Below are 20,879 nucleotides of genomic sequence, written 5' to 3' on the forward strand. Positions count from 1 at the left end.
AGTGAATAGGACAAGGCTTTTGATATTTCATTTACTCTGCAACCTCTTCTAATGGGGGCCAAAACAAAGGTGTCATTCTGTACTTGTCCTTGAAAATAATTGTGCGTAAAAGTGCAAAAGGACTGTGGTGAAGTTTAATGTTAAAGTAACTTCCACTGATTATTAAATTGGCATGTTTCTACGTGCTAAATAGAAAAAATGATACTAAACAGAAATTTGGAGGTTGCCACCATCTTGAGTTTTGTAGTTTTATTTGAAGTGTGCAATCATATAAAAGATATTTGATTGGAATTGAAGACTCCCTATTTTATATGTCTGGGAGGAGTTAAGGGTTATACTAACCTTCTTAGTTTATCCCAATTCCAGTGAATAGAAACAAAAATGTTGACATTTAACTTATAAATAAAAGACTAGGAGTTTTTTTGGTTGCTGGGGTTTTTTTTCCCCACTTCAGATTGCGGAAGGTGAGTTAGAAATACTGTTTTTCTTCAGCTGGAAGTTCTACACTTGGAAAACTGAATCCATGAACTTTTCTGGACAAAAATCTCTGACCAGATTACTTCAGGATAAATGGTCAGGCTTTCTTCACTGGTTATTTATTTCTGACAATTGACATGACAGTTCTCATGGAATCTATTGACATACATCCCTAGATACTGGAATATCTTCAAATGCATTTAAAAATAAGCCTAATTTTCTGCTTCCATTCTACAAATAGGTTGCAACTTGTATTTTCAGCAGGTTCTTGTGCTTTTAACAATGGTGTTCTGCTCTTACTTCCCTGTGGCATTATGCCTGTGCAATGCTGGATTTACTGTATAGTAGTATAAACAGAATTGTGTTTATTGAAGTTGCATTAAACTTTAGAGATTTAAATTATTTGTTAATTTTATTTCCAAACCTGCAAAAGTAGAGAGAAAAAATATGGAAGAGATAACTGTAAGCCTACTACATAAACTGTGCTAGAGGTACATTGCGGATCAGAATGAAGGGGTATGTTCAAACACAACACAGGTGTCTTGCAAAACAGGAATAACAGTGCACGAATTTCTGTGGCTGTTCTGTGCATTTTGCTCACTTATGTGCTAAGTAATGCACACATGCAGTAAGTAATTAGAAAAAACTGCAAACAGGAACTAGTAAAATTTAGAGAGTTGTATACTAGACAGGTATCCATTTGCTAGTGTAAAATCTGGTTTCTGAGACATCTGACTCTTTCTGTGCAGCTGGCTTCTTGGAAGTAACCTTTTACTGAGTGAATCAAATGGTTCTGCTGAGGACATTTTTACCTGTAGCCTTTAACTTGCCTGCTCACAGCTCAAAATGGTTTGCTCACACAATGATACAATAGCATAATTTTTTTATCAGGTAAAAATCAGTGATTGTTAAAATTCTGTGAAATCTGCTTCCACTTGAATTCAGGGAAAATTTTACCTTTGATTTTTCTACAGGAATAGTTATCGCAGTTATCATTGCACTCATTCCATATATATATATATATATATATATATATATATATATATATTAATAGTAAAGCAGAGGTAGGATTTTGCCCAGTTGTGAAATAATGCTTGCCCCTGCCAGAGTTAGTGCTGCATGCACACATGACATGAAGCAAAATATTTACCCTTGGAATAAGTCTAAGATGGTTGTAAATGTAATTAACAGACTGCAGTTATTGATGTTGATTTGTATTTATGTAGATACTTATGATCTCTATGGCAAATAAAGTCAACTCTTAAAACAACTCATAAAGAAATTTTTATTCTTCTAGCATTTGCTATTTATTTACAAAGCTTTTCTTCCTCTTTTTTTTTTTTCTCTTTTCCATGTACAGGTAATGGCCCAATTTTGGATCCAGACGTTTATGGTATATATTTGATTTTCTTTTCTTTTAATAATAGAAATGAAGGAACTGAAACATTAAAACTTCAAATGTTAGGCTCAGTTAAGTTTAAATGTCACATAGAATAATACAACTCTAAAAGGTACTTTGTGGTTTTGGTTCTTCAGCCGTATATTTAACATATATGATGACAATATGATATTTTTCTTACTACGCTGCTTTTGATTCATATTAGGAGAAGCACAAATCCACTGCTACAAATGGCTGCAGTTGATCCTGTAGGATGACAGCTGTGTGATGTAGTTCACAGACATGAGATTTTGTGAACCTTTTGGAGGCATTTCTTGGAGGAAAGAGAGTTTGTGATTTCTCTTTATACAACTTAATTTATTTTTTCAGGGATGATTCCATACTTGTTTTGCCTCCAAAAATGTACCCCTAAATCCCACTTAGAAATGAAGTTGGCGCAAGTAAGTTTTCCTGTAGGCAATTTATTTTGCTCTGTCTGCTCATTTGTACCTTCCCTTAATCTCTCTTGCATAAGCAGACCATCAATTCAGTGGTAGCTGAGTGTGTGCCAGGAGATTTTGATGACACAGTGTTCACATTAGTTTTTTAGTTAGGCAAAATGTACCAAGTGAAAGCCAGTATGCCCTGAAATAGAAGCTGCAGAATAAAAAGCAACTGTCTGGTTTTCAAAAATATTTCTGGTATACTTCTGGTGAGTAGAAAAGTTCATCTTACACAAACAGCTTGAAGCTGGATCGTGTTTGGAGTACTTTTTATTTGGATGAAATAGCCCATGACTCAGGTTACCTAAAGCTGATCTAAATGTTATTGCTTTGATTCCATTCCACGTCATTAAACTTCAGCAAATGTGCAATTGAAGCATCAATTTGACTTCAAATGCTTAGAAACTCCAAAGGATAGCTTCCCCTCCCTCTCTTTCCAAAATCTTTTTCTTTTTTTTTTTGAGGAGAAGGGAGGGTTAGGGATGGGAAAGTGGCGATGGTTTGCACAATTTCTTCATGTGTTGTATTATATAAGGTGTATGCATGAAGATTTTGATTCTGGGCTTTTTATCAAGGTCCTGATGCCTGTGTATGGCTTTAGCCATGTGAGTGCTGTGCTTTGACTGACTTGGGTGGATTTCTGCTGAGGTGTGGGTACTTGAAGTTTTGCTAGCAGATCACAGCCTGCAAGACCTAGTCCTGGTGATGGCGGCCTTCCTCTTTATTTCTGGCTGTTCTTTCTGCTGTTTGAAACTGCTGTCCTTGTGATGTGAGGCAATTTCCAAATGTTTTTGTTAAGTATTTTGAACGCACAACAGAAATCAGAAGATCTGGTGAGGTGACATCAGGCTGCATGACACTGAGTTTGCCAAGGGGAGTCCTGCCTGCATGGGGCACTGCTTGCTGCAAGCATGGAGCAGTCACTTGTGCCTCTAGCTCACCTCTGCAGCACCTCTTGGAAAAGACGAAGAGAGAATGCTGTCCTGACACCGTCTGGAAACAAACTGAGAGAAATAAACTGACTCACATAGGTCTGAGCAGGACTTTGAGTGCAAAGCCAGCTCCTTTGACTCTGAGTTCTTATTTTCAAGCCATGATGCCTCTTCTAATGTGGTTGTGAGCATGAGAGAGATAACCTGCCCCATATCTGCCAAACCCCAGGACGACTGTGCAAGAGTGACCCCCTGGTGCTGATGTGGCTGTGCTGTTGTGTCTATCCCAGCTGCCATGCACCTTGGTTGTGAGATGGCTGTAAAATTCTGGCCAGCATCAGCTGCAAATCACCGCAGCTGTTATTAGTCACTGGTGGCTGCATGAGGTACAGAGCACCAGACAACCTGGCCCTAGAGCAATATGAGCCTTATCTAGCATGAGTCAAAAGGCGTTATCCTGTCTGTAGGAGTGCTCAGTGTCTGTGTCAGGATTTCATAGTGAAATGAACAGGAATTTGTTCAACTCAAATCGTCCGGCCTGTGCTGGATAGCTGTCACGTGTATTTTCCTTGCTGGATTCACCCATTTCAAGAAGCTTTGAAGATATGGCAATACCTCAAATGCAAATATTTCACAGTTAGACAGCAAGCAATGTCAGCATACCACCAGTATACCAATATAGCCTACCTTAGCTCTTGCCCACTTTCATACAGAAGGGCGCCCAGAGGATTCACAGACCAGATCTGTGGTTCTCATTAGCCCTCCAGGGTGTGATTTCCAGTAGTTTAGAACAGGCTTGAGCATAAACAGAGCTACAAATAGCATCAGCTGTTATTTACAAGTGAAATTGGGAGCAAAAAATTTTCTTCTTCAAAGTCTGTTTTACAAAGTCAGAGCAACAAAGACTCTAAAAATTGGTTTTATATGTTAGTCTTATAAAACAATAATAAATAGATGGTTGGCCGAAACCATCTTTGTGAAAATTTTCCCACTGAATTGTAAAGGAAGCTGAAATATTTTAGGCTGAAGTACTTGTTATAAAGCAGGCTTTGCCTGCAGATAATGAATTAGAAGTCTCCTCCTCTTCTCTAGCAAAGGATGCACTCACAGTGACAGATGGTCAGCATAGAGCCTTGTCCAAAAATCCCGGCTGCTTGTGCAGGTGAGCCATTCAGGCAGCTATTGTGCTACCTGGATGAGCAAGGAATGCTGTTCATTCTCCTGTTGCTGGTGCTCTAACCTTGCTGCATGGTAAGCTACACAAACAGAGATGCAGTGTACAGTTGGAGAATTCAAATGGTAAAAGATCAGGAAATTTATTTTTTCCTCTTGAAAGCTCTGTGTATTTAATACCTATTCTGTCTTGAAAGAGTCCTGTCCTTTGGCATGCATAGTTTAGAGCCAAAATAGACTATGTGAGTTGTTTAGACATCCTGACTGTGCTGACTGTAGCACTGGTGTCAGAGGTAGCTGACAGCTTCCTGTACCAAAAAAAAAAATCTGCAGCCTGCAAGTGCTTTGCAGAAAGCAAATGTGTCCTTGCATGCCTGAAGATCAAAAGCCCAGTGCAAGTTCTTACTAACACTGCCAGCTGAGCTCTCCAAATTGGCCTTGGGAGCTAAAGGAGAATAGTGCTTAGGTGCAAGACCTCCCTGTTATTGCTCAGCTGGAGCTCCATGCTTAGAAATGCTCGTGCTGCTGTAGTTAGCTTTTTCAAATTCACATTTAAGATTTCATCTGCAGGCTTATGGCATTGATTTTAATCAAAACATGTAAAGAAATACCTATTTAATTGCAAATTTAAATTGCAATGCTGAAGGTGTATTTTATAATAGGTGCAGTTATTGCCCTTTGTTTCTTTCATCTGCATACATTACAGTCATGAAATTAAAGTGTTATGTGTGTTCCCAGATATAATAATTAAATAAATGCATTTAAAAATTTTATTTTAATGCATGTTTATCTTAACTTCATATATATAACATTTTACTAATTTTCTCCCATTTTAATAATTTTTTTCAGGAGATCATGGACTCTGTGTTTCATTTTGAATATCTGTGTTTTATTTTGAAGTTCTTATAAATAACTGAGCCATGATCAGTCTTTGCATGGAATAGTTCTGGTTGTGTCCCTGCAGCCATGTCAGTGTAATTATTTTGATAAATCAATCAAATTTCTTCATGCATTTCTCAGGCACTTTAATTTTTAAAGGTTTATCAGTATGATAGCAATGTTAAACTGTAACCTCTGTGCATATAACATATTTAAAAAAAATATTTATTAAACAAATGAAAACAGCTATTTCACATTTTTTATTAGCAAGATAGCTTGAAAACAATCTGCCAAGTTCTTTTCAGCAAAACAAAAGCGCTCGAGCTATTTTCTAAGACTGTCCTATATTTGACCAAATACAAGGCTGGTGAAGTTCAGTGTAGAGGGCAGTCTTTCATTTTTAATGGGAAGTCAGAAGCACATAAAAATAGCTCTATGAATGAAGTTCTCATTTAACTCTAGTGTTTCCAGTACGGATACACATTATGATGTAGATTGCTTTTTTTTTTTTTTTAATGTTTGTCAGTCTCAGCACATTTGTTCACTTACATGCCGCAGTGATTCCTCCCAAAACATTTTGGCTTCTTTTGCAATTATGAGTTGTGTGCAAAGAGCTTAAATTCCTAAAGCTGATAGTGGCCTTACAATGTTACAGAGCAGAATAATATAGAAAACAATTTCCCCATCAAAGTTATGAAGTTATAAAAGCAACACTTTTTCCTTTCTTAAGAGTATGAAACCACACCTAATGATCTTGGAGATGCCACAAATAACAGTAATCAAATCACTTCAACGGATGTTTCCAACAAAGAGAATGAAGATAGCATCACTGTAAGTATATGCATTGTTTCCTGATCTGTTATATTGGTGGATTATTTGGCTATACAACTTACAAAATTGCAGACACTATAATAAGACTCTGGCCTATAAGAAAATGATAGCTATTATTGTGTTGTTATCAAAACTCAGGAAAAAAAAGGATGAAAAATAAAATCAGTACTCCCCTCTCTTGTCCTTCCCCCATTTTTTTATATGAGTGAATCACTTTTCAGTTCAAGTAAAACTGCTGTTTTGTGCCTTGCTTTTCTGAAAAATGAAACTTTCATTTTTTTAGCCTAAGAATTTGCATCTAATTTTTAGTCAAGGAGAGCAAATCTTCATTTACAAAACAAAGACCTCCAAGATTTTTTGAAGATTGTTGGTTGAATTTTCATCCTGGAGTCACCTCCATGTTAGAGAGGTGATACGCTGCAATGAATTTTCAAAATCTCACTGTATGTTTTATGACATGATTTCATGTAAGTTTTTGATTAAATGGCTTTTGATAGATTTTAGTACAAGTGGCTATACTGATAGGCTTCCTGATTTGCTGCCTTGCCTCTCATGCTGTCCTGAACTGAAATGTTAGAAACTGATAGTGGGTTGTCAGCCTGGTTGACATTGCAGCCTCCCTCCATCAGTGACTCTGTAAAGCAGCAAGCAGAGGAGAGTGTGCATTCATGAGCCAGAGATCAGACTGTGACTGGGACAATGTGCTAAAGGCTGGGAACATCCAAGACGGTCTTGTCTCATCTGACAGCAGTCTTTGAACTGCTGAGGTAAAGGTGGGACCTGTGGAAGTCCTCTGGTTCAAGCTCCCCTGATTAAAGCAGGGCCAGTATGGTTCTTTATGGTTGTGTCCCCTCTTGTTTTGGTATTTCCAGTGATGGAGCCTCCAGAGTCACTCAAGGTAATTTATACTAGTATTCAAACATCCCCACAGTAAATTCTTTCTTCCTATATGCTGCTTTTATGTGTTTTCTTGTAACATGTCACTCTGCTGGAAGGGACAAAGGTGATGTATGCTCCCTCCCACCTGCCTTGAATGTGTAGATGTTAAAAAAATTCTCATAAGTGTCTGAATATGTGTTCTCTACAGAATAGAAGAAACCTCAACAAGTGTCTGTTTTCTGTGCTCTCAATCTCAGTGCAAGTGTTTCCCAGTTGAAATTAATCTCTTTTCATAACTGGATTAATATGAATGTATGCTAGATGTCTTTGAAGACACAAAACCAAAGCAAACAGGTCTGTTTGTGTCCTCTCTTTTTTTAGGTGTACGTTGTGGTGGGAATTGCAGCACTGGTTTGCACGGGCTTAGTAATAACCCTCATTATTCTGAAGTTTGGAAGACATTCTAAGTTTGGGATGAAAGGTAAGCAGGGTTGGTTTTACACCTTCCAGAATTGTTGGGGGTTGTATGAGCTGAGACTGTAATCTGCTGAACCAGGAAGAGTCAAAATAGCTACATCAAATGCCACCATATTTGATATTTTGATTATTCATCAGGTAAGTAAGGGAAAAGGTAGATGTAGATAGTGTAGGATTTTGGATCAAACACTTCTACTTCTGTTTTCTTCTTCGGATAAATACCATTTCTTTGCCTGCTGCAGCAAAACCCCCTGAGGCAATTCCTGGAGTAAAATATTTCTCAAGTCAGTGTAGGTAGGAAGAAGATAAGAAATGAAATTTATTCTCAAATATAAACTCAAATTTGATTGATGAGAATCTATGCTGTATGTAAGAGGCAGTTTAGACAGTGCTACACTGTTCCATTACGGTGATGGGGAAGCAATGCCAAGAGCAGAAGGTGCATTTGCAGTGGATCCTGTCATAGTGGTGCTTTCTGAGAGATGCATTTTCATGCACTTCTTGGGGAGCAGCATCTGGAGAGAGTCTCATATACCCATGTCCCTGTGGAAGGGGGAAATCTCAGCCCTTCATTTATTCATTTATTTATTTTACAGCCAGATGGAGGTATGTGTAACACAATGGAGGTATGTGTAACCTGCAACAACTCCATTACTATATTCTTTTGCTAGTATCATCAGTCAGTGTCTGATGACGTGGCTGAATTTGTATTTAAAAAGAATAAGAGAGAAAATTGAAAAAATAAATTTTAAAAAGCCAACTTGCTGTCTTGCTGAGAGACCTAGAAGATGCTTTGCTGTGTGCTAAAGGAGATGAGTGTTTCTTCTTAAGATATGTAGATGAGGGTCTGTGGAGAACATGGTAAGTAATCTTTTGGTAGACTCCTGCTAATCTCATGTCCTTCTTCAAAATTGCGCTTATGACACAGTACCACTTGGATGTATATTTTGGTAATGCTTACATGCTCTTGGTAAGTGCTCCTTTCAGAGATGTCTACTCTATATTTTGTGTTCCTGTACTCTGTTTAGAGTAGATTTCCTGGAACAAATGCGATTTGAGCATAACAGAAACGTAGTCAGTGCAAATCAATTGCTGGGATGGTAATCTTGTCTCTCACCTCCTTCTAATATGTCTCTGCTGTTTAGGGTAGCATTAGAAAAGAAAAGTCATTGTGGAATATCCTGAATAGCAAGATGAAGTCAGCAGGATTGAGCTGCAGAGTTTTGGCAGAAGGCTAGTCTGTGACTGAACAGTTCAGCCTAAATTTTGTGTTCAAGGCTTTCTGAATTGCATTTAGAGAGCTGAAGTAGGTGGAAGCTGATTGAGAGAAACAGTGAGAATTGTTTGATGTTAGCTCTCTAAAGCTGAATATTGTTAGGTTTTTCAAAATATGCATTGAATATTTCAACGCAACATTATTAAAAAAATAGGAAATAAACCCTACCCTGAAGGAGAATGCACAAATTTCTATTTTGTGTTGTAGCGTTTAGTTATCTACCAGGGAGCTTCTTGTTTTTTGGTATCTTCAGGTACAGCACTTCTCACAAAAATAGTGTTCTTGCCTAATCAGTAAGTTTGACCTGAGTAGTTCTTTGTTACAAAATTGTCCGTGTAAGTCATATTTTAATAAGAATATGATTTCATGGAAATGACTATATGAAATTACAAAAAGGCCTCATACATATTGCTTATTTTATTTTTAATGGTGAAATGTCACTGTGAGTTACAAATAAATCTTAAGTCTATCATGAAAAAGGAGTCACTGTCATCTGTCCCTTAATTGGATCTCAAACCTCTCCTAAGCATGCATTCACAGACAGATTCACTTTCTGGATCTATCCATAGTCCAAAGTCCCAGAAACACTCTCTCCCTTCATCCTTGTCAGTATTACTGAGTTTATATTACAACAATATTTTAAGACTTGAGATTAGATATAAATAAATACATAATACCTGGGCTAATAAGAAAATATTGCCTGCTCTGAAAAGCCTGCAGTGTAAGTATATGTTGAGAATTGAAATATGAAAATAAATAACTTGGTGTACTTGAACATGAGGAAGAAAAGGTGAGTGTGATGAGAAGATTTTTTTTCAGTCATTATTGATCAATACATTTAAATGTGTATCTTGGAATTTGTGAATAAAAGGGTAAGTCAGCTACCTGAGAATTTGGAGGCACTTGTGATTTATTTTAGTCACAGCAAAATTAATCCAAACTTTGTGTGCAAAGAGTGTGCTATAGTGGTAGTTTAATAAACAGTCTCAGTAGAGAAATGGGAAGGAGATAAATATCCAGTTTTCTATGGAAGATATTTATAAAGCAAGATTTTAAAATCTTCTTCAAAATTAATAATGAGTTTTGTATTCATAAGAAGTAACTTCCTGAGTTACATCAGGCAGAAAAGCACAAAAAGCTATGTTTCTCTTTTCTGTTACGTTCTGAGAACTCAATACGGTCACTCAGATACCCTGTCATTAAATGTCTGCACACCCTTCTTTAGCAATCAATTTGGAAAAAAAAAGTAACCATACAGTAATTGCAGCAGTCAAACTGTCACTAATGCTATTTTTCATGTAACCATGTATTTGGAAAAATTTTCCATGGAAAATCAGAAAAAAAATGTGTATATAAGCTAACGTAACTGTGTGTCCTGTAGGAAATATCTTTATGTAAGGGATGACATTTTCGTCTCATTTGGGTTCAGAGCAGGCATCTGCAGCTTCTGTAGACATTGTTTTATACCTCCTACTTTTAAATGTCAGTTTATCCCATCTTTTACATGGGCATCATCTGCCTACTTCTTAGACTTGTGTCTTTGCTGAGTTCTTCTGTACTTACAGAGCTTGAGCACGGTTGGAGTGTGGGACTGACTGAGTCCCCAGAAAGAGGTGTGGATCAGGCAGGTGTGTCTGAGCTGTGTCTTTGTCTGAGCTGCCCTGGAAGCACTGCATGTGCTGAGGCTGCCACAGAGCTCACCTTGAGGTCTTCTTTCCAGTACTGTATGGAGCAGAACAGCTTCCAGTCTACGTGTTAGAGAGCACCAGGTCCACTGGGAACTTACAGTTCTTCAATAGTACTGATCAATATGTCATCAAAGTCTGTTGAGGAGTTGTATAAAAATAAATTATTCCTATTTTCTTACTTTTCTTAACTCATTTGGTATATCTAAGGCAATAAGAGAATAACTTGGGGTATGTTCATTTTAGACAGTTACCTTTCCAAACTGTAGTAGTAGAGTGTTTTTAGAAGTGAAGAGGACAAAGCACTTGGAAACATTTTGTTTAGGATGTTCTGTATTCCGATTGAAGTTGGATTGCACTGTATGAAGCAGTTGTTTTAATTCTTGCCTTAATTCTTTTTATTCTGTCTTTCACAGCTAGAGGAGATAGCAGTTTCTAATGATTGACTTTGGGAACACTATTAGTACAAAACAGATCTGTGGTCTGTGCTAGAGGAATCTTAAAATAGGGTTAGCACAAAAAACTCTCATCTTGTGCTAGACTTCAGACTTCTATAGCAAAATTCATCAGAACAATTGGTGAAATGTAATTCTCTAATTTGCTTGTGTACATTTTAAACACCCTCTTATACAGGACCTAGTGACAACAGCTTTGTATGAAAAGCTGCTTTTTGCTGATTGAATATGGAGGTGAGGTTTTTAGACCCTTGCAAGATGCTGTAGCATAAATGGTGAAAGCTTCATTTAATTTCCTAAATGTGTTTGTTAAGACTTGTGGGTTGCTCTTACGAAACACCTTGGCTTGCTTTCTTGCTTGCTTGCTGTGGGATGTGAAACTGCTTGTGGTGGGAATTCACTGGAGGCTGCCAAGACAGCTCTTACCGTTTTGTGTTTATTTCTGACTCCATCTAACCAGCTTATGAAACTGAAAACTAAGAAGGGAACTGGAGTAGAGAGGACAAAGGAGCATTTGTGAACTCCCTGAGAGGATTTGTGGAAGAGTAATTCTAATCCTGTTTTATTCTACTTTGCATGTTGAATAGTGATGGAAATAACCAAATGGTTTACAGCATAACCAGCCCAATACACAGTTTGCAGATGTTATTCATGCCACCAAGCATGAAGAAAACTGGTGGAAGATAAATTAGTGGATAAACTTCAATATAGCATTATTCAGTTAAAAGGATGAAAATATTTTTGATTATATCAACAGTTCCTATTCCAGTGACAAGACAATCCCTAGTACTCCCTGCTTCCTGGGAATCTGGAGGCGGATAGTCATGGAAAAGAGTATTATCACGGCAGCTTTACTGATAGAGATAAATGGAGTTTGTGTAGGTTTTACCAAGGTCAGAAAGGAAAGAGAAGCCACTCTCACCCAAACCACAGGAGAGTGTCTTCTAAGTTAACAGCTAGAAACTGACAGAAGTAGAGGGAAACATGTGTGTACTTGTTCCATGTAGGGTGAGAGGGAAGTTTCTGTCAGTGCCTTGAGCTGAGTGCAAAGATAAGGGAAAAAAGAGTCTGAAATTCACATTGTATTTAGGCTATCTCCATGTCTGTGGGCTTGCATGTCATAGTTTGAAAGGTGCTTCTCCTTCCTCAAGCACTCTCTGAACTACATCCTGTACCTAAACATATGTCCTGACTAAGAATTCTTCCCCCTGTTCAAAGCCTTGCAAGTCTGTGCCAATCAGGGTACCTTTCTGTGATCAGGTAATGAGATTGCGTGGTTGATCTGGGAAAGAGAAATGTGTCTCTTTTAGGACAACCACCCCAAAATACTACCTTTCCTTAAAGTTCTTGCTAGCTGCTTGTTTACTTTTTTGAGTGTAATTTATAATTTGGACTGTCAACGAGAGTGTGGTTCTCTTTCATCAAGCTGATTAAAAACTAGGAACACATCCACGGATTTTGCCTTCTAAAATCCAAACAAGTATTTTCTCCTGCTTCTTGATAGCTCTTTCTCTCAAGTGATTTGTGTAATATATGTGTTTGGCCATGAACATCCCTGAAAACCTTTTAAATAAAAGCATTGGTTATTCTATAGAAGCACACTGATAGTTCTAGAATACTTCTTCTTCTCAGTGTATCACTATATTTCCACTATATTTTATTTGCTCCTAACTTCTTGTAGCTTTTTGAGCTTTTGTCCAAAAGACAGTACAGGGGAAGGCAGCTTGGAACTCATTTCAGTTGCAGCATATTTCTCAGTTGTCTCGCTCTTTTTCAGTTTGGGTAAGAAACACTGTACAAAAGCATGGCAAGAGTCTCCTTACAAAGCAGAATTGTCCTTTTGACACAATGACACAACATAATTGCTGACTTTAACTCTCATTTTCCCAGACAAACATATTTATGTGACTAAATAAAATCCAGGTGAAAGTAGAATGCCTTACCATTTTGTTTGAGACTTTTGCATATTCCTTTGCCTGTGTTGGAATGTGAGACTTAAGGGTTGTCAGAAAAGATCTTCTGTGTCTTACTTGTTGGCAAGCATATAGCAAATGGTCATTGATTTTTCTGCTTTAATACATTTTCCATGATTTCACCTTGTTGTTGGAGAGGGGCTGATTGCAAGGGACTTAAAAAAACCCCTCTGTTTCATTCACAGTAGTGATTGAAGAATTAGGATTTTGGAGTGTTTAGATGACAAAGTAGTTTGAAGTATTGATCTGGGAAAAGGGAGAGTTTTTATGTTTATTATTAACTCATGCATCACATGTGTTGGTTGAGCAGTTGGGTTATCGCTTATAGAATAGGAGAAAAGTGAAATTCAGTTAAAATAGAAGTACTTCTTTGACTTTTAATTCTAAAGCAATTACAAAAGAAAAGCTTTGCATATTCAGCAAGGATCGGCAGTTTGACAAGTATGACCTAATATTCAAATTCGTTTGCACTAAACTTGTAGCAGTAATGGCTACAATTTTGCCTTTTGAGACAAATCATTAAAAAGATCAAGTTTGTAGTTGGGAACACATCTTCTGCTTGACTTTCAGCAAGTCACTGAAATACTGAGCTTTTTGAGTTTCCACTTTTACCTATAGAAGTGATTTTGTGCTGTGTTGTACCTACCCAAATGCCAGTTCTGTGGGTGTCAATCCTTTAATATGTTTAGAACATTCCATTACTTAGTCAATGAGCAGAATATAAAAGAGGGATCAATTCATGTGAGTCAGCGTTGTAAGATCAGATGTAGAGAAAAATGAATGTGCTCAAATCTGCAGTATTTTTAGTGAGTAGATAATGTAAAGGCAATGATGATATTGCTCATCTGAACCACACACAAGGAGCTTTTTTTATTGTTTGGCACTGACATTCAAGTCCCTGTAGTTGTGGACCAGTCATATAAATTGTCTGTCTTAGGTGCATCATTTGTTAATGGGGGCTGTAGTATTGCTTTAACACATGAACATTTGGAAGATTGAGTTGTTAGTGCTTCTAAGTACCTTACTTTGAAGGAGCAAATAGCTATAAGTGTGTCAAAGACTAGGAATTTGTATTAGCGGATCCATAAAGGTAATTTCACGTAAAAGATTTTGCAATGATCTTAAAATATTTAAGTTACCATTCTCTTGTGTTTCAGCTAAAAAAAAAAAACACTGTTTATTCCATTGGTTTGGGTCTGTGTCACCCTATCAGAGTATACTGTTAGACATTTTTAGAGTTCCATTCTTCTTATCCATATAAAATTTGATCTCTAGGTCTCAGGTGTCTGTTTTGGTCTGCTATTAGGTTTTCTGAGTCCAATCCTAAAGTGCGAGATACCAAAGTAGAATGTAGCTCATTCTATAATAGGAACAAGCAAGTGGATGATACCTCATATTTAAGACAAGATTTATGAAGACAGCTCAGATCTGAACTGGGGAATTTTAATGATGCAGTGGTGCATTTGACTCTTTGATTGCAAAATGGAAAAAAGGTTGTAATGATTGAGGGAGAAAAAGAGTTACTAGCTTGCTTAGTGCTTTACATGATTCACACTGCTATGGTGATATAATTAACACTGATATAATGAACAAAGGAAAATTATCTGAGACCTCATGGCCATTACAAGTGAAAAATAAGGAAAACAAGTGTAAACAAGTACCTGTTGCAAATCATTCCCCCTCCCCCTAAAAGGTTATACACGCAGGTGATGGGATGAAGGAATATGGGTGTATGTGGTATGCATGAAGTGAAATGGGGAACTGGGGAGATGCTGAGTAGAGGACAGCTTAGAGATGATATGCAAAGATATTGTAGAGAAAACATGGACACAGTAAAATTGAGGAGAGCTGAAAATGATGCTCTCTAAGGCTCTACCTTGATATGGACTGAGCCATAAAAAAGTAGCAGAGCTCCTAGTTCAAAGTAGTGGAATAAGAGTCCTAGAAGTTTAATCTGCAGAGTCCCAAGCCCATGTTCAGTCTACATCCACATTTGCTTCACAGGTGTTTATTTTACAGTTTCTCCTTTTTTCTGTTTTTTTTTTATGTACAAAGGGTGAATTCTCACCTGCTTGTATATGAACTTTTTGCCCATATAGAGGTCATGCTATTTTGGGAATGTGTTACTTTGTGAGTGCAAATTGTGGTTTAGCCCATGGAGAATTTTGGAAAGAAATGAGTTGGGATATAGGAGGAAATGTGGATGAGAGTAATGGAAGGTGGAGAGAAAATAGATCATGATAATGGCAAGTGTACCTGTGATCAGACTGAAGAACCATAGTTTCATCAGATGAAATAGAAATCAGTGAATCAGAAAGAAGGAAAATTACTAAAGAACAGCAAAGCTGGCCTATGTTTGTTTGTTTGTTTGTTTGTTTCTTTCTTTCTTTCTTTCTTTCTTTCTTTCTTTCTTTCTTTCTTTATTTCTTTTTCTCTCATCTATCTATCTATCTATCTATCTATCTATCTATCTATCTATCTATCTATCTATCTATTTTTTGAGTTGTCCAGTTCTCCAATGGTTTAAGCACCATTTACTATAAAGTACATATGTGGTTGGTTTTGATCTCCCTTTGAGGAAGTGTCAAGGTGTAATGCTAGAAAACTCAATGCTAAAAGCCAAGCAGCTCTTAAACACTCTAGCTTGGAACATGAACAGTAGATAAACAGAAGGTATTCTTGGTAGAAATGAGGCCCACTGTATGGTCTCCAGGAAAAAGGCTGATGTGGAAGTGACTGGCAGCAGAGGCTTCTCCTGAAGGCTGGGCCAGCTTGAACTGACTTTCCACAGAACAGCTGAGGTTGACAGGCACTCTGCAAGTGTCTAGTCTTACACTCAGCACAAAGCAGGGTGAGCTGGTGATGTTTATGGTGTTTCTTCTTTCAGTAAAACAGGAAATGCTGTGAAGCTATTACTGCAGCAGTGCTGTTGCAAGATGAAATGAAGAAGTACAAAAATTTAGAAGAATTAAGAAAAATCAAGACAAAAGGTAGTCAAGCTTCTTGAATATCTAGTAAAAGAAACACTTTAGGTTTTACTTCAGTTCAAGTAAGATTTTTTAATTTGAATGAATATGTCCTTTTTATATATCCTTTTGACACACACACCCTGATGCATGTTCAGCATCTTCCAGAATGTCTGTAACCTGGGATCAGCATTGTACATTACCTATTAATTCACTGCAGCCAGTGAAACCCCCATAGCTGGGTAGCCAAACAAATCTTTTCCAAGTGACTCACAGCTCTCCTCAGTTGCTGTTTTTCTGGAGATACTGTACCTCCCAATGCTTCCTCACTGGTGCAATATGGGTATGCCTCTCTGCCCCACAGTGACCAGTGTTCCAGCTTTTCACATTTTTGTACTTTAAATGTTAGGTTTGCATCCAGTTTGGATGATAATCCAGTGTAAGGATCAGAATAGTGTGTTATATATAGTGAGTTTTTTCCTCCCTATATGGATCATGAGTGACATAGGAATGGTCATCCGAATGAAAGAACTATTTGTGCTGCCCTCAAAGTCCATTTTGTCCTGACACCTCTTTTGTATTCTGCGCAAAAATCGGAATTTCCTTGTTAAAGAAGACTCTGTAATTCTTTCTGTTTTGTACTCTGCCATGTTTTGTCCCATTTGGTGTTGTTTGCTTTGCCAATAACGGAAACCAGGAAGACTTGGTGGCACTTCTAGTGTGGAAATGAGAAACCAGATTTAGGAAAATGAGATCTGTCTTTGAAATTAAAAAAAAAAAAATAGACCAGGATTAAGAATCTTTCTAATTTGCTCTATTTGATTTTTTGAAGCTTCTTAAAAAAGACGTCAGAGAGGGAACAATGTAACAGGATCTTTTATATTGAAGCAAAATGGGCAAACTATCTAGTAACTATTATTTAGGCTACATCTGTTTTATTATGGTGTCAAAGGCTAATGCATTGTTCCTTCAACTGTCTGGCATGGCTGAATACCCTGGAGAACAAGGTGGTGTAATGTAAACATACAAGAAGTGTTTATAAAAGGTCCTTCACCTTTTTCTGACAGATGACAAAATATGTGAACTAACTGGAAGAGTGTAGGTTTAGTTTAGATATTAGGAAGAAATTTTTTACTTTGAGGGTGGTGAGCCACTGGAGCAGGTTGCCCAGAGAAGTTGTGCATGCTTCATCCCTGGAAGCATTTAAGGCCAGGTTGGCTGGGGCTTTGAGCAGTGTGGGACAGTGGAAGGTTGCCCGTGGCAAACAGGTTGAAACCAGGTGATATTTAAGGCCCCTTCTGGCCCAAACTGTTCTATGATTTTCTTTGTCATGAAGCTTCACTTCTTCTTAGCACTCTGGCCTGCCAGTCATGACTGTGTTCCCCCTCCCCCTGTTAGCCCCTTTGCCTCTTGTCTATCTGAGCATTGATGGTGTGGTACTACAGAGCTGGCGTGTCTGAGAACTCAGGCCTTTTCCATCATAGATATTTTGGATTTTAAAGGCATTTTCATAAATAAGAAGGGGACAGCCTACAGTTGTGGCAGAATTTCTGTACTGCCACAGCTCTTCTGCAGAGCATATGTGGAAGCATCTGCAGCTGGAAGGAGTCCATTTGTAACCCTTGTGTGTGAGTGTGATCACAGATTTGCCTCCACATTTGACAGGGCCAGCCTCAACATAGAGACATGCTATGTATGGCCTTTAAAGTAGGAGAAATTTTAACTTTAGTTCTGGTCAGTAGATATGATTCAAACTGGGAGAAAAACATTCCTTAAAAAGCAGTAAACTGAGTCACCAGAACCCTTTATTTCACGTGGGAGCTCTCAGGCATAGGAGCTGGTGGCCGCAGCTGAAATTTTTGGTACCAATGGTCTTCCAAGACAGGTTTGTTCCCTTTCAGAAAGTTGCATCTGTGACTTGTAGCAACAGGCAGCAACAGAAATATAACTGGTAAAAACATTCCTTTTTGCACAAGAGTCTGAACCAGTACCTGCTGATATCCCTTGCTTTTATTGGAGAGGGCCCTTGCAGTGTTCTGTCATACAGCTTCTGAAGCTGCACTGTTACCTCCTCTGTGGCACGTGGGGTTATGCACTGTGAGCTGTCCATGTCTTCTGTCTTCAGATGGGTGTGGTGCACATGTGCATTTGTTGAATGTCTCTCTGGTAGTTTGAAGGTGAAAGTAAAACCTTCGAATTAGAAGGTCGTGTCTTTGTGTGGCTACCACAAGCAAAATATTTCTTCCCATGGCCATCTTGGAGGTCTGTCAGTCATTTTGGAGAATAGTAGAAAGCCTCCCCTGCTAAATTCCTCTTTCTGTACTTTTGAATGCTGGCTTGCCAGCTAGGCCGGTGTTGTAGCAACTTTTCATGGTGCCTGGAGCTTGTGCATTGCATCTGCTTTTGCAGTGGCCTCTCCCAGCGTGCTCCAGGCAAACATTAATGCAGACTATTCTGCTGCCATCACAAGAAATCATGCAACTGCCAGTGGCTTAGTAAAGCCCAGGTGCCTTGAGAGTGCAGGTTGTGAGTCAGGTGGATGGCACAGGGCCTGTTCCTGCCCAGCAGCTGTGAGTTTCAGTGATATAGCTATTAAGCACAAAGGTATCACCTTTGGCACATGCAATCTTTGTGATGTGGTGTGGCAAAGGTGTTCTGGTATGCGCTTGTTCTGTGCTAACACAATCCCTCAGGCAGATGCTTTTGGCTCATGTCAGAGGCAGGGCAATAGATGTTTGTCTTGGTTTGAAAAGACAGGTGTCTGTTAAGGAAGGTAGGAGCATTCCTTGAAATACAAAAATGTAAACCCCTTTCCTCTGAATTATGATAATTTTGAAATTAAGGGGCTCTCAGGCAAAGGTATGGGAATAGGAATAACAGTTCTTTACTAGGAGAACTTAAAAAAATACAAACGCAATAGTACAAGAAAAACAGAAAAGAAACCACTGACAGAGCCAGAACACAACCTGACACCCTGTTGGTTGGGGTGTTGGCAGCAATCCGATTTAATGGTGGCTGCAGTCCTCCTGGATTGACAGATGTGGTTCTGTTGAGGCAGTGAGCCTGTAGAAGGGTGTAGTCTTCCTCTGAAGGTCCAGTGGTGGTGCAGACGGGCCAGGTCTTCCTCTAGGAATCCAGTGGAGAAGACAGCTGCTCCTTTGGGAAAAGACTGCCATGGTGTTCTGAGTCTCAGATTATATCCAGGTAGGAATGCTTGGCTCCTCCCCCTGGGCAGAGCATCTCACAATGGGATGATGTAATTTTTATCAGTCATGCAGTGAGACTCAATGGCCCATTAACAGAAAATATCTCCCCAGAGGGAGGATTGGTTGTGGAAGAGACAAAGTAAACTGCCCAATTAACAGAAGAGAACTGCCCCACCTCTGACAGATGGCAAATAGCATACACACATATCTTATAACCCAGGACAATGTTTCATTTGATTTGACCAACTTGGCTGTTCCTGCGTTCCGTGCTGCACAGAGAAAGGCTGACAAGAAAGGGAAACTTTCCTTTCTGTTTATTAAGCACTGTGTTGTTTTGGTAAAGAAAAATATAAAATATGTACACATGGCTTTATTTTAGAAAAGCAATATAATATTTTGGAGTGGTTGACTTATGGTGCAGTTCAGCAGATAATCTGTCATGAAGGCAGAGGAGTCAGAGGAAATATTCTTTCTTTCACTCCTTGGCAAAGCAGGCCATACCTGAGTCTTGGACATGGCATACTCTACAGGTCCTGTGGCAAGTACAAGAGCAGCATGACAGCAAAACAACTAAGAAGCTGAGGCATGTTTTTGCTTTCAGACTGTTGAGCCACAGTGTCATGAGGACATGGAGAAATTTGAATAATTTACTTTTCCTTTTTTTATGTTCAGAAGTTCCTCAGGTCAGAGTCTGCATGTTCCTGCAGGGACTGGAAATGTCTGTCCAGTTGTACAGATCAGGCCCAAGGGTGTCAAATTTGAATAGTGAGAAGTTGATAATCCTGGGAGAAGAATGAGACTATCTTTCTCTGCCAGCCTGCTGGTGTTGCCTATGGCAGCTGTGAGCTGACAGTGAGTACCTTCCTGGTGCTAAAGGAAGAGGGATTCCATGAGTTGCGCGTCCTTGTTCTCTGAAAAGTGCTGCAATAGGCAATCAGTATTAATCACAGTCACCTAGCATTTAAGTGATTAGGTCTTGAGGCCGTGGTAATTTTCACAAACTTTAATTTGCTCCCAGTGGTCAGGACAATGTTTTTACTAAGTAAAACCTATGCTTCTACAAGCAGATTCTTTGATTGGATGAAGTGCAAAGCCAGGCTCTGTTCTCACTGACCACCACTGGTAGTAAAAGGATGTTCATGTGCACTGTTATGTATACCAGCTGGCCTTGGAGCAGCGATCCTTGCCATTGAGCTCCCATACTCTGTGCACACCAAATGAATTCCTGTCATTTATTTCTGTTTTTTTAAGAACAAGGCATGCAGCTTCTGGGGGTTTTCTAGTGCCTCTTTCAGCTCTCCTAAGTTTCAAGATTACTTCAATTTCAATTAGATGCTTCAGAGTTAGCTAGTTAGGTACCCTGTCTTTTTCCAGCTACATTCCATTGCGGGTGACTACTGATAACATTTCTACTCCATTCCAATCCTGAAAATGCAATATTATGGAGCAATAATATGAGCAATATTATGGAATGCTTTAATTGAGATGTGTTCTTACAGTTCAACAACTTGGTCACAAATTTGTTTGCTTCAATGCGAGAAAGAAAATAAAAAGAAAAACCCTTCAGCCACAGTGGCAGCATCAGAATTCAGTGTTTGTTACTTACTCAAAGAGATTAGTAGCCTTGCTAAGTGGGGCTATTTTTGAAGGGGATGAGGAACTAGGCTGCATAGAATGCATCACTGGTATCTAAATATGTTGATGTGGTTGTAGCATCTTTCATAAATTACAAAAAAAGGTCAGTGAGCCAGATTTTTTTTTCACTATGGCCCCTTTAACTGCTTTGCCA

General features: G+C 38.6%; 1 protein-coding gene across 1 annotated transcript in view; it reads left to right on the top strand.

Annotated features, from left to right (window-relative positions):
• Positions 1-20,879, top strand: part of NTRK2 (neurotrophic receptor tyrosine kinase 2) — a gene marked incomplete at both ends in the record, with an annotated part of 194,013 nt that overhangs the window by 50,633 nt on the left and 122,501 nt on the right. Inside the window, 3 exons of the mRNA XM_084224831.1 lie at positions 1,838-1,870; positions 6,073-6,173; positions 7,434-7,533. Of these exons, the coding sequence (XP_084080957.1) occupies positions 1,838-1,870; positions 6,073-6,173; positions 7,434-7,533 (234 nt within the window). The remainder of the gene's footprint in view (positions 1-1,837; positions 1,871-6,072; positions 6,174-7,433; positions 7,534-20,879) is intronic.

Source organism: Fringilla coelebs (genome assembly GCF_963513975.1).
Source record: "Fringilla coelebs genome assembly, chromosome: Z".
NCBI lineage: Eukaryota > Metazoa > Chordata > Aves > Passeriformes > Fringillidae > Fringilla > Fringilla coelebs.